This window comes from Pan troglodytes, chromosome 8 (genome assembly GCF_028858775.2).
Source record: "Pan troglodytes isolate AG18354 chromosome 8, NHGRI_mPanTro3-v2.0_pri, whole genome shotgun sequence".
Classification (NCBI taxonomy): Eukaryota; Metazoa; Chordata; class Mammalia; order Primates; family Hominidae; genus Pan; species Pan troglodytes.
The window spans coordinates 111,819,862-111,832,205 of record NC_072406.2 but is presented as its reverse complement, the minus strand read 5'-3'; the positions used below and the strand labels follow the sequence as shown (position 1 = coordinate 111,832,205).

At 41.0% G+C, this 12,344-nt stretch overlaps 2 protein-coding genes across 6 annotated transcripts in view; one reads left to right on the top strand and one right to left on the bottom strand.

The window, feature by feature from the left end:
• Positions 1-12,344, top strand: part of COX15 (cytochrome c oxidase assembly homolog COX15) — a 36,732-nt gene that overhangs the window by 21,565 nt on the left and 2,823 nt on the right. The gene's annotated exons all lie outside the window — the stretch shown is intronic.
• ENTPD7 (ectonucleoside triphosphate diphosphohydrolase 7) overlaps positions 3,565-12,344 on the bottom strand; it is a 47,759-nt gene continuing 38,979 nt past the window's right edge. For all 4 annotated transcript variants that reach the window (XM_063781045.1, XM_507974.9, XM_016919086.4 and 1 more), the window contains 4 exons: positions 11,889-12,213; positions 9,669-9,754; positions 8,052-8,213; positions 3,565-6,277 (listed from right to left, as the gene is read on the bottom strand). In XM_063781045.1, the coding sequence (XP_063637115.1) occupies positions 6,046-6,277; positions 8,052-8,213; positions 9,669-9,754; positions 11,889-12,213 (805 nt within the window). In that variant the 3' untranslated portion in view covers positions 3,565-6,045. The remainder of the gene's footprint in view (positions 6,278-8,051; positions 8,214-9,668; positions 9,755-11,888; positions 12,214-12,344) is intronic.

Below are 12,344 nucleotides of genomic sequence, written 5' to 3'. Positions count from 1 at the left end.
GGTGGGTTATATATCAGCATATGTAACACATATACCCATGTCCCTGCATAAGGGAGAATGCATCACCTCTCTAACATGCATCACACATTTTCCTCAACACTGACCTAAAATGTTTGTCAGTGAGAATTTTAAGAATTCAAAATTCAACAAAATTATTGTTTAATGTGAAGCAGTAGAAAAACAGAGTCTTAACAACTCCCCAAAGCAATGTAATACAGGCAGCCTTTGGTTTTTTAAAGTGTAGATCATAATAAAAAGATGTCTTTCACTACACTCTGCAGAGGCCATTGATCAAGGTAGAAATAAAGGGGGAGTACACGGCATGTACTTCAGGACTTCAACTAAAGGGTAATTGTGGAATGAGAATTTCAAATACAACATAGTAACTGAAACACTAGAAACCAAAGTATGTGTCTGGGATCCCTGCTTGCAGAAAAACATTTATGAAGCTAGTAAGGGGCGGTCTTCACCAGCAGCAGGCCAAATGCCGGCAAGTGCTCTGTAGGAGGGGCCACTTAGGAAAGTACCAGGGCTGCCTTGGAGTGGAGAAGGAGGAGTGGCCACCAGAGGGTATACAAGTGGTTGCCCTTTAAAAGAAGAGGCTCAGGAGCAGACATGTCTTTATGCTAGCCTGAAGTCATGCATGTGTGGCTATACATAGCCTGTGATTCAGAAAACTTTTCAACTTTGGTTTTCATAAAAATGGCAAGCAATGATGGATTACATTTTAAAAGTGAAAGCCCTTGTAGTATGAGTAATGATTCAGTTTTACTAATAAAAGGATCTCCGTATTGCTCAGATTTTCAGAGAAACAAAATGGTCAACTGGTGTGTTATTCCTTCCTCGTCCCTCTGATAACGGTACTGACAAACTGGAAAATAATGAAATATTAGAGCAAAACAGAAATGTGTAATAACACAATAGAAGTCTATTAGGATATAAGGAAGATAAGTAGACAGAGCAGGCTTAAAATGAAGCTTGAACAAGCCATCTGCAGAAACAGAAAACAGGGTAGATGGGACACCCAAACAGGGTGCCACAGCTTTCCAACTTAGATCCAGGTTATGAGAGAATGAGCCAAGAACACAACCTAAAAGTTTTCAATTTGAGGTATATTCACTGTTTGCTATTCTATAGTATTAATCAAAATATTATTGACTAATAATCCTGTTATTATTAATCACAACTTTTGGTTTTGAGTCTTAGTTTTTTAACAGCAATATTTTTTGTAACACCAGGAAAATCCTCACAAGTTATTGCCCCAGGGGCTGGAATCTGGAGCTAGCGTCCCTAAGAGACTAATATGGGAGAATTTGAAGCATCTGCTATTTCTACCATAATTCTTATTCCCAATCAACATTACACCACATACCACAGCAAAAAGGACAATTAGATACTAGTTTTGAATTAATTTGAAAAGTTTAAAGACAACAAAAAGAAACAGCCCTCTGTTTCTGTAACAGAGTCTGGAAACTGCCCAAGAATTACAATGAAGTTCTTTAATGAGGTAGATGTAATAGGCATTTATACCTTCATCTAGGCTGCAGTCATCTAATGAATTGCTTGGATGTTGTAGTAAAGGAAATTGTATAAAATTGTTTTTAAAAGATGTATAAAATTTAAAAGTACGAAAAGAAATACAGGTACAAGAATAGATGTAGTGAAAACTTGGCACTATTTCTGACAAAGTATTTTTTCAAAGTTTATTCCTAAATGTGAGCAAAGCAGTCATAAATGAATGTCAGAAGCAGTTGTAAAGATGGGGCATGGTTAGTTGTGGCCAGCTGTTTTATAAAAAATAGATTCTGTTTATACTTGCAGAAAGATTCTGTTAATGAGCATTTCATTGTAGCTGACAAAGTAGTTGGGGTGTCTGTGTTACAGAGAAAACTGGGGCCTAGGAGGCCAGTCACTATGACTTTGCACATATTACAACTGCTCTAGGCCTCAGTTTTATCACCCATATAAATCAAGGGGGTTGACCAGAAGCTTTAAAACTCTTCTGAAATTTATTATGATTACTATTAGAAACTCTGTTCCCACCAACCTTATCATCAGGGGTTATGGATAAAATAGGAGGCTCTTTTGGGCAGCCTGGTCTTCTAAACCAAAGGACAAAATGCTCTTCCCAAAATCATATGATTTTTCTACCTTGTCTTCTGCCTTTAGTTTCTAATCTTGTCTAGCCTCTTTGTTTGATAGATGAGAACCGAACCAGAGATGGTAAGTGACTGGCCTGGGGTACCAGAGCTAGTAAATGACAAAGCCAGAACTAGAATCCAGGTCTGCTATTCGTTAAGCCTACTGTTCTTTCCCTTAAGTGATACCACTCACTTGTCTTTCATCCCTGACAAAAAACAAAACATAAAACTGTGAGAAGCATCTGTTTAGATGATACCAGTGAGAAGTATAAATTATTTCAAAAATATAAATATGGATGTGATAATAAATGTTAATGCCTAAAAACACTAGCTTAGCAAGTGCATGGCAGACATTTTTCAGCAATCACTGGATATGATCTTGAAGTTAAAGGAATCTCTTAGGATGAGGAGGGGGTGGGGCAGGATACTTTGGAAGACATTTGGAGAATAAATAGAAGATTGGTGGAAAGTGATGAAAATTTCCCAGACCAGAATAGACACTGTGGACTACTAGAGCAGGGAGGGAGAGAGGAGGGCATGGATTAAAGAACTATCTGTTAGGTACTATGCTCACCACCTGGTGATGGGATCTGTACCCCAAACCTCAGCATCACTCAATATACTCATGTAACAAACCTGCACTTGTACCCCCTGAATTTGTTCCTTGGTGTGGGAACAAAAGTTTCCCAGATTAAGGAAATTCAAGGAGCTAAAGTACAGAGAGAAAAAATGGTATAATTTGGCTTAGAGTTAACTGCAACTTAAGTGAATGAAATGCCACATAGATGGGTATTTTACATATTTTTCATTACGTTCTTATGACAAGAATTTTGGGGAAAGTGATGGATTGTGCTATCACAAGACTAAAAAGCATCACTACAAGCCACGGACTCCTATTTTGACGTTTGTGACCTGTCTCAGTAATAACAAGAGTCCTAAAACAGTTCAGGTTCATTGTCTCTGTTAACAAGAGTGGTTGGTAAGATTCAAAGGAACCACTGGAATGTGAATTTTATGACACCATAATTATCTTCATGGGAGAACCACCAAAGTGCAGAAATGCAAATAGAAGAGAAATCTTTAAAAACCAAAGGGTATGGCAAGATAGATTTCTGCTCCCAGAAGCAAATTATTTTATTATAAGGAAGAAATATATTTAAGTAATTGGCCCTCAGCAAGGAGTAAGTGGCTTTTGTTTCTAGCTAATAAGATTTCATTTAAAATCTATTAATTGGGAGAAGAGAATAAACAAAGGAGCCCATACCAATAATAAATATTCAGTTCTTCTGAGGGATATGACAAAATTTTCCTTCAGTACTGTGGAACTCCTGGAGACCTTGCTCATGGTAATAAAGACAAGCCTAGATCCCATAATATTAAAGTAATGAACAGGAAATAACACATTAAACACTCCAAGACAAAATAAGAATAAGAAATACATATATATTGAAAAAGTGATAAATGTAGGTATCCTGAGATTCTCAACTATAAAAAGAACAGTAATAGCAATTTGAATAATACACATAAAATCCTTAAGAGTGTCTGCTACATAACAAAGGCATAACAAATAATGGCTATTATTACAGCCAGGATGAAGAATACTAATAAGAGCTTTCAAACTGGACCAACCACTACTTCCCTGATTCAAGTTCATTTTTAGCACATGAACATGATCACTGTTAGCCAGTGAAGTAGCTTCTGACTAGATCATTGATTAGATCTCAGAAAAAAACCAAAAACAATATATGGAAACCAAGATGAGAGCAAAAGAAAACGTTACCTGAGTAGGCAGCTAAAACATATTTTGACATTATTTTTAAGCAGCATTCATAAGGTTCACGGAGCACAGATAATAAAAGAAAATCAAAGCAATGTAGAAGTCTTAAAAACCAAAGGAAATTGCTATGAAAGAAACCCTAATGAAAGGTTAAGAGATTTCCAAACGAAACAGAGGGCAGGTGCAGTAGCTCATGCCTGTAATCCCAGCACTTTGGGAGGCTGAGGCGGGAGGATTGCTTGAGCCCAAGAGTTTGAGACCAGCCTGGACAACATAGGCTCCATCTCTAAAAAAATAAAATAAAAAATTAGCTGAGTGTGGTGGCGCACACCTGTAGTCCCAGCTACTCTGGAGTCTGAGTTGGGAGGACTGTTTGAGCCCAGGAGGTTGAGGCTGCGGTGAGCCATGATGTTGCACAACTGCACTCCAGCCTGGGTGACAGCGTGAGGCCTTGTCTCCAAGAAAAAAAAAAAAGGAACAGAGTCTTTGCATGCTTAATCCATGTTTATCTAATTTTAAAACAATACAAGACTGGTCATCTTTTTATCTACCAACCAAGGGTCAGTATACTTATTTTTATCTTAGTTTATTTCTAGGATGATCTTAATTTCTTTTTCCCTGTTTTATGAAGCATTTAGTTCCTTTCTGTTCCCAGCATGAAATTTATTTTTGAAGAATTCTACTTTTGTTTTCTTTAAAGCCAGGGACTTTTCCCCCTATTAATCTAATCCCAGAAATCAAAGGTGACGAAAAGAAAAGAAAATGCTCCCAGCCGTGGGAGCATATTCGTGGAAAGGACATTCAAGGCTACATGTAGGAAAGGGTAAAATATAAGAAAGATTCCATGCGGACCCTGATGAAGAGAAATCCTCATGCAATTTAATGGCTAAATGTGGAGGAGAAGCAAAGCTCTGGAAGGGTAGTGGGTGAAGATGTAATTATTATGGCTTTTCCTCTCGCTTCATTAATGGAAGTGCTGTTTGTGACTCAGCAGTCTCTTAATAGAGGTTCTGAAAGTTGCCAGATGGCTTATTAACAGATTGATCTATTCCAAATTTGCTCCCTTTCAGACATTCCAAGAGTCAGAAATTGAGAAACTTCTATTTCTCAGAAATAATTAATAAGAACTTTGATTTTATTGCCTTTGCCCACTCTCCTGATTCTGTTCCCCTTTTCTTTAAAAACAACCCAAATACATTCCCCAAACTACATACTGATTTTAGCAGTGAAATGAAAGAACTCTCTTTGTATCTTCCTGTGTAAAGGCTCACAAAAACAGGCCCAGGGAACAGTGACCTAAAATCAGACAAATCCAGGTTCCCAGTCCCCATCACAGTTTCTCCATCCTACTAACACACTTAAGGCTCAAAAAGCAAAATTAATGCCCAAACGGCCTGTGAGGCACATAAAAATGGAAAAATTTTCTATCCTCGTCATACCAGGCATCAGATAAGATACTAAAATCTTCCACAGACCATTTATTTAGAAGGGGTTCTAACCTTTAAAATCATGTACTAACATCATCAACACTACGACAGGGATCTTGGATCACACCCATGATGGCTTCTTTGTCAAGTAAGCAAGGAAGTTATATCATTTTGGTGCCTGGAAATTCCTATGTGGTCGATTGAACTGCAAAGATCTTGGATCCCTGTTAAAGGCTGTGGATCTCCACATAAATGATATCTCTGTTACAGAGAAAGAAGGGGCTGCTGCACTTGCTAGAATGTCTCTGGCTTTGTATCAGATGCTACAAGTTTCATTTCAACCAGGCTTCCAGTGTGCCAAATGCCAAACTTCATGCTTTAGCAAGGGAAGAAAAGGTGAGATTCTAGGAACACACCAGACCTCTCAGAAGGAGTCGAAGCCTGCTTCACTTGGACAAAGCTTGGTCCCCCGTATTAGCACCAATCTCCTGTCATTTAGTTCCTCACAGATTAAATTATAGCTTCTCTCAGAGAAGACCTGGGTACGGAGAAGGAATTACGGTAGAAAGTAAAGTAGAAATTCCAAGGGCAAATATCCACAAGGTCAGACATCACAGCATCTGAGGCTATATAAGAAAGTGGAGGAATTCAATGAGCAGCAACTCGGGGGTGCTCAAGCTTCTCTAGTCCTGGTCCAGCCTCACGGCCCCACCTGTACTCCCATCATGGGCACCACCTCTTCAAGCCACAGCAAGTCCAATGGAGCTGAGGCTCGTGTTTGTCGGTGGTGAATTCGGCGTAGCCGCAGAAGGTATAGGACGATGGCCAGTAGCACCACCAGGATACAGGCAAAGAAGAGATAGTGGTTGTATACAAAGGAGAGACGGAACCAGCTACCATGGGCTTGTCGGACACCTTCCTGCCGAAGATCCCTAGGGAAGAATTAAGAATTTGTAGGTGGAAAAAACTGTTAAGTTTCAGAGGGAGACATTTACTGATTTGAAAGGCCCAGTAGTGTTATCACATTTATTCCATCCACGTAAACATTTTATGACACCAGCTCCACAGAGCAGGCAAAGCTGAAGAACATCCCCCGCCCCAGGAGCCCTTCTGTGTCTTCCTTCCCACGGCCTCCAGAAGGGACCTCCAGGCTTACACCCTCCAGAATCTAAGCCAAGATGGGAAGGCCTTTGAAACTGAATCCCAAACAATGAACAGAAAGGCTAGATTGATCACCTGTAACATAAGTCTTAAAATATGGCTTATAAATACAGTACTAATGAGAATAGGGTATCCCCTGAATCCAATAAAGAAATCAGAGTGTGTCTAAATCCTTTTTTTAAAGTTGCTATGCAGCCAAGTGCAGTGGCACATGCTTGTAATCAAAGCACTTTGGGAGGCCAGGCCAGGAGAATTGCTTGAAGTCAGGAGTTCAAAACCAGCCTGGTCAACATAACAAGACCCCATCTCTGCAAAAGAAAAATCAAAAAATTAGCTGGGCATGGTGGCGAGCACCTGTATTCCCAGCTACTCAGAAGGCTGAGGCAGGAGAATCACTTGAGCCCAGGAGTTCAAGGTTGCAGTGAGCTAAGAACACGGCACTGCCACCACACTCAGCCTGGGCAACAGAGCAAGACCCTGTCTCAAAAAAAAATAAAAAATAAAGGTACTATGTTTCCTTAGGATCTAGGATATATCTAAATAAAGCTGTTACCTGATCAACTGTATTACAGTCAGATAAAAATAAGGCGATATGAAAACCAAGTGTAATGGTCCACCTGGCTAGAACAGAAGCCACTCTTCAGCAGTCCAGATCCAGATCTAGTTTTGTCTGGTTTGACCTGCAGTGTTCTTCTAGAATGCGAATCTCTAAACTGAAAGACTTCATAAAAAATATGGATTTCTGACTTTTCTGGACAGATGAGAACTGGCAAATGCTGGGACAGTGCTTGTGCGTGACAGTAACCAGCCCATTAACTGGGATACATGCTCCAGTTGTGGGCAACCCCCACCTAGCCCACTTCCCTCACTTCTGTCGCCTGCCTGGCTGCTGACGGTATTGAGTTTAGAGGAACAGACATCAAAGATACAAAATTCATCTGAGTTTATCTGAAATAGTCCAGGGTACAGAGTACCTAAAAATTGTCCCAAATATCTGACAGTACATAAAAGTAAGGCATCAGGCTACCAGAGTTTGATGAAAGTAGCCCCACTAAAAACATCGCACGTCCTTTATTCTAATTCTGACCCACCAAAAAGCCGCCTAAGTCAATGACACAATGTCTGGAGTGCCTCTGTATGTTATGAAAGATTGCTCTAGACATCCTACCCCTGTTCTTTAGTCAGATGTGTTTTCCAGGGTAACCCAAGAATGACATTTTAGCTTGTCAGTATCTTGGAAGTGATTAGTAAGAGCTCAGTCCTAAAGACTGGTTTGTTGTGAGTAAACAAATAAAGCTGGATTTCTGAAACAGCAAAGCTGAGACTCCAGACCAGTAATGCTCAACCTTCTTTCTGTTCGAGCATGCCTGGTAGTAACAGTGGCTCACATGGAAGTAAAGGAGTTTGTTTTTGTGAGGGGGTAGAGAGGAAGGTCACTTAAGACCTATTCTAAGCTGGTTAAAAAAAAAAAGAAAGAAACCGATTCTGAGGCATCAACTGATATCCTCTGAGCTCAAGATACCAGATTGGTCAGTCTTACTTTACCTGAGTGGTAAGAATCGTGTTTTATATAGAATGGCTCCCAGCGTCCACTGAACCTCTCGGTCATACACCAGCTGGGCTGTCCGCAGGTTTGGGTAGTCATAGGGAAAGTGGAATCCTTCATGTAAGACTTGGTACATCCAAGCCGATTTAAAACACTGATATCTGTGTGACAAAAATAATTAAATTTTAAAAAAAGAGAAAAGAATTCTAATACTTTCCTTTGCAATAAGCCACTCCGTATTCCCACAAGTTATTAAAAGACCTACCTCCTCCCGCTTCACCTTCCTCACCTCTAAGTGGGTTATTTCTAAGTCAGCCTACTTATCTTGTGTTTACCACAAAGGCAATAATGATACTGTGGCTGTGTTTTTCTTTTTCTTTTTTTTAAGAGTCCCTATCTTCAGAGAGCATATTAAAATATCTGCAAATGTAATTATATGATGTTTGGGATTAGCTTCAAAACAACCCAGTTGAAGTAAGAGGGGGATTGTGGATGGGAAAACAGATAAAAACAAGATGGGCCAGGAGCTGATAAATGTTAGTAGGAAAGCAGGGTGACAGGTACACAGGAGTTGATTACACTATTCTAGTTTTGTTTATGTTAAAACAATTTTTTTTTTTTTTTTGAGACAGAGTCTCACTCTGTCACCCACGCTGGAGTGCAGTGGCGCGATCTCAGCTCACTACAACCTCCACCTCCTGGGTTCAAGCAATTCTCCCTGCCTCGGCCTCCCGAGTAGCTGGGATTACAGGCACCTGCCACCAAACCCTGCTAATTTTTGTATTTTTAGTGGAGAGGGGGTTTCGCCATGTTGGCCAGGCTGGTCTTGAACTCCTGAACTCAGGTGATCCACCCACCTCAGCCTCCCAAAGCGCTAGGATTACAGGTGTGAGCCACCATGCCCGGCAATTTTAAACAATTTTTAACTAAAACATTTAAAAATGAAAGGACCAATGAACCATACTGGCAAAATGTTATTTGTTGAAGCTGTGTGATAGTTACATGAGGGTTTATGTTGCTATTCTCTCTACTTTTCTATATGTTTGATATTATCTATAATACAAAGTTAAAAAAAAAATCACTTTTGGCCGGGCCCAGTGGCTCATACCTGTAATCCTAGCACTCTGGGAGGGCGAGGCAGGCGGATCACTTGAGCTCAGGAGTTCAAGACCAGCCTGGCAACATTGCGAAACCCTGTCTCTACAAAAAAATACAAAAATTGGCCAGGCATGGTGGCACGTGCCTATAGTCCCAGCTACTTGGGGGGCTGAGGCAGGAGAATCGCTGGAACCCAGGAGGCGGAGGTTGCAGTGAGCTAAGATCATGCCACTGCACTCCAGCCTGGGCAACAAAGTGAGACTCTGTCTCAAAAAAAAAAAAAAAATCACTTTTGTTGTCAAATCACTTGATGAGAACTCTGTTTGGTAACCACTGATTTCTTCTGGCTTTGCTATAATAGGCTCACTATTTTGGCCCCTATCCCTGAGAAAATCAAGTCTGGAATAATCAAATGCTCCCTCAACATGAAATCTAATCTGCATTATTGCTCACTCTCCATTATAATCTGCCATCTAGATTTTAAGTCCACATCTAAGGAGGAAAGGGAAGTAACTTACTTGAGTCGATGCTCATCTGCATGTGATGAAAAGAGGCCATTCTTGAATCTCTGAGTTAGTACCGACCAAGTCATGCCACAGTAATCCTGGATCAACCACAGAGAAATAGTGCAACATGAATTTGAAGGCAAACTCTCTACCTTCCCCACAGTCACAGCTGTTCCATTTCTAAAGTTACTTGTGGGCTACCAGCTGACAAAGGAAAACAGAAATGGTGTGTTCATTCACTAAACACTGCATCATACCCCTGTTTATTCCCGTCATCCCATGTCTAGCACCAAGCCAGCTTGATGTGGCTTCTGAGCCTCTTAGGCTTCAGAGGGGCTGAGGTTAGGATTAACAAATAGCAACGTCAAAAGACAAAGATAGTTTCATTCTACTCCACATAGGACTGACATGAGCAGGGAGAGCAGATGGAAGAGGATGGTTAGAAACCTGTCATTGGCCTCCCTCGGTGTTGTAATTCTCACCAAAATAATCATTCCTTTTGGTTTGTTCAGTAAACTAACATTTACTGAATGTCTGCTATGTGCCAGGTGCTGTTCTAGATGCCAGGGAATCATGCAGTAAATAAAACAGACAAAAATTCCTGTCCTCAGGAAGCTTACATTCTAGTGGTAGGAGACAGACAATAAACACACACACACACACACACACACACACACACACACACACACACACACACGGTACGTTGGATAACATAAATGCTCAGGGGAAAATAAAGCAGGAAAGGGCAACAGGTAATATGGGGAGCGTTGTCATTTTGGATAGAGTGGTCCCAGAAGGTGGCTCTGGGAAGATAACGTTTGAGTCAAAGTTAAAAAGGTAAGGGAAAAAAATCGCTTTTACGTGGAAAAGATAATATGTTAAGCCCAATAACTTGAGCCTTTTGGTGTTCAAGGGAATAGAATTTGAAGAAGTTTTGAGATAAGAGAAAGAGTCAGGCCATGGATAGTTAGGGAGCTCTGGGCTCCAGAAAAAAAGGGAGCATGAAGGTCATCCTGGAGGCTGGAGAGAAAGGAGCAAATACAAACCAGGTGTCCCACAGTATTTCTTAAGGACTGTCTTTTGGGAGCAGAATAGTACAGATACTGCAGATATTATTCTGCTGGAAGCCTTACACTAAGAGAACCCTAGAGAATTGTAAGAAAGAAAGAGAAAGGTAGGCAGGGAAGAAGGAGGGAAGGGAGGGAGGGAGGGAAATATGAGGAGAGGCTGGGTACGGTGACTCACGCCTGTAATCTCAGCACTTTGGGGGGCCAAGGCGGGCAGATCACCTGAGGCCAGGAGTTCCAAACCAGCCTGGCCAACATGGCAAAACCCCATCTCTATTAAAAATAACAAAAATTAGCCAGGCATGGTGGTGGGCATCTGTAATCCCAGCTACTCGGGAGGCTGAGGCAGGAGAATCACTTGAACCCGGAAGGCAGAGGTTGCAGTGAGCTGAGATCATGCCAATGCACTCCAGCCTGGGCTACAGAGCGAGACCCCATCTCAAGAAAAAAAGAAATATGAGGACAGATTCTCCCATTCGTTTCTCTGATGAAAAAGATAGAGACACGCAACAATTCAAAGAGATGGCCCTAAATAAAGCAGAAAATGATAGAAAGCTGGCTAAACTTTCATCTGTCCAGGTACCAATGATTTAAACTTATATGATGCTTAAGTCCTATATATGCTCAGAGTGAATTTTTACTCCTCTATTTTAAATCTAAACAAACTTCCACCATCATTGCTTTTTACAACATCTAATATTCCCAGGGACCCCATACCACTCTGCCTCTTAATACCTCAAACCAAAAGAAAGATGGGCTTGCCCCTCTGGGTGATATCATCTCCAAAAGCACATTACAACAGAGAATAGCTAGCAAGAGGAAAAATACTGGAGGTGACATTTCTTGGGCATAAACATTAAACAAGACTATTGGAAAGTTGGAAGAAAAACCATTAGCCAACACAAAAATTTTATGCCTGGGTAATAATTTGGGTGGTATGACATCCATGGAAAATAAATTTAGTTAATTAGAAGGCAGTACAGCATAGCTAGATCCTTAAGTTCTCTGTCCACTTCCTCATCTGTAAAATGAGTGTTCAAAGGGCTCCTGCAAAGAACAAGTGAGATTCTGTATGCAAAGCCCTTTGCACAGCACCTGGCACAGATTGAGGCATTCAATAAATGGCTGCTGCCAGCATAAGCCATGTTTATCATTAATAATTTACCTGAGCAGCCTTGGCAAATGTTGGCCCATGGTAGCGGCCACCAATACGCAACACATCCTCTGTACAATAAAAAAACTCAGAGAAGCCGTAGAACTCGCTGTTGTTGAAGTCAATAGGCGACTGATAGATGCCATTGAGTGAGGCCTGGCTGGTGTTGGAGCGAGCCAGCAGGGGGCTCAGCATTGCCCCACAAGACACCCAGTCTCCTCTTCCTCGGACATGTAAGACTTGGCTGTTCCTCTCCACCACATCTGTGAGTCCCACTGGCAGGCAGGGATCCAGAAATGGATTGTCGGGACTCAGACCTGTCTTCTGACCAAGCAATCTGCCACAATGACAAAAACAAACAAACAAAAAAACACGTCATGCCTGTATTCAACCTAGTCTAAGAAACACAATGTGCATCAGAAATATCTTACTACTGGTTTTCATGATATCTCTAGAAACGAGGATGGA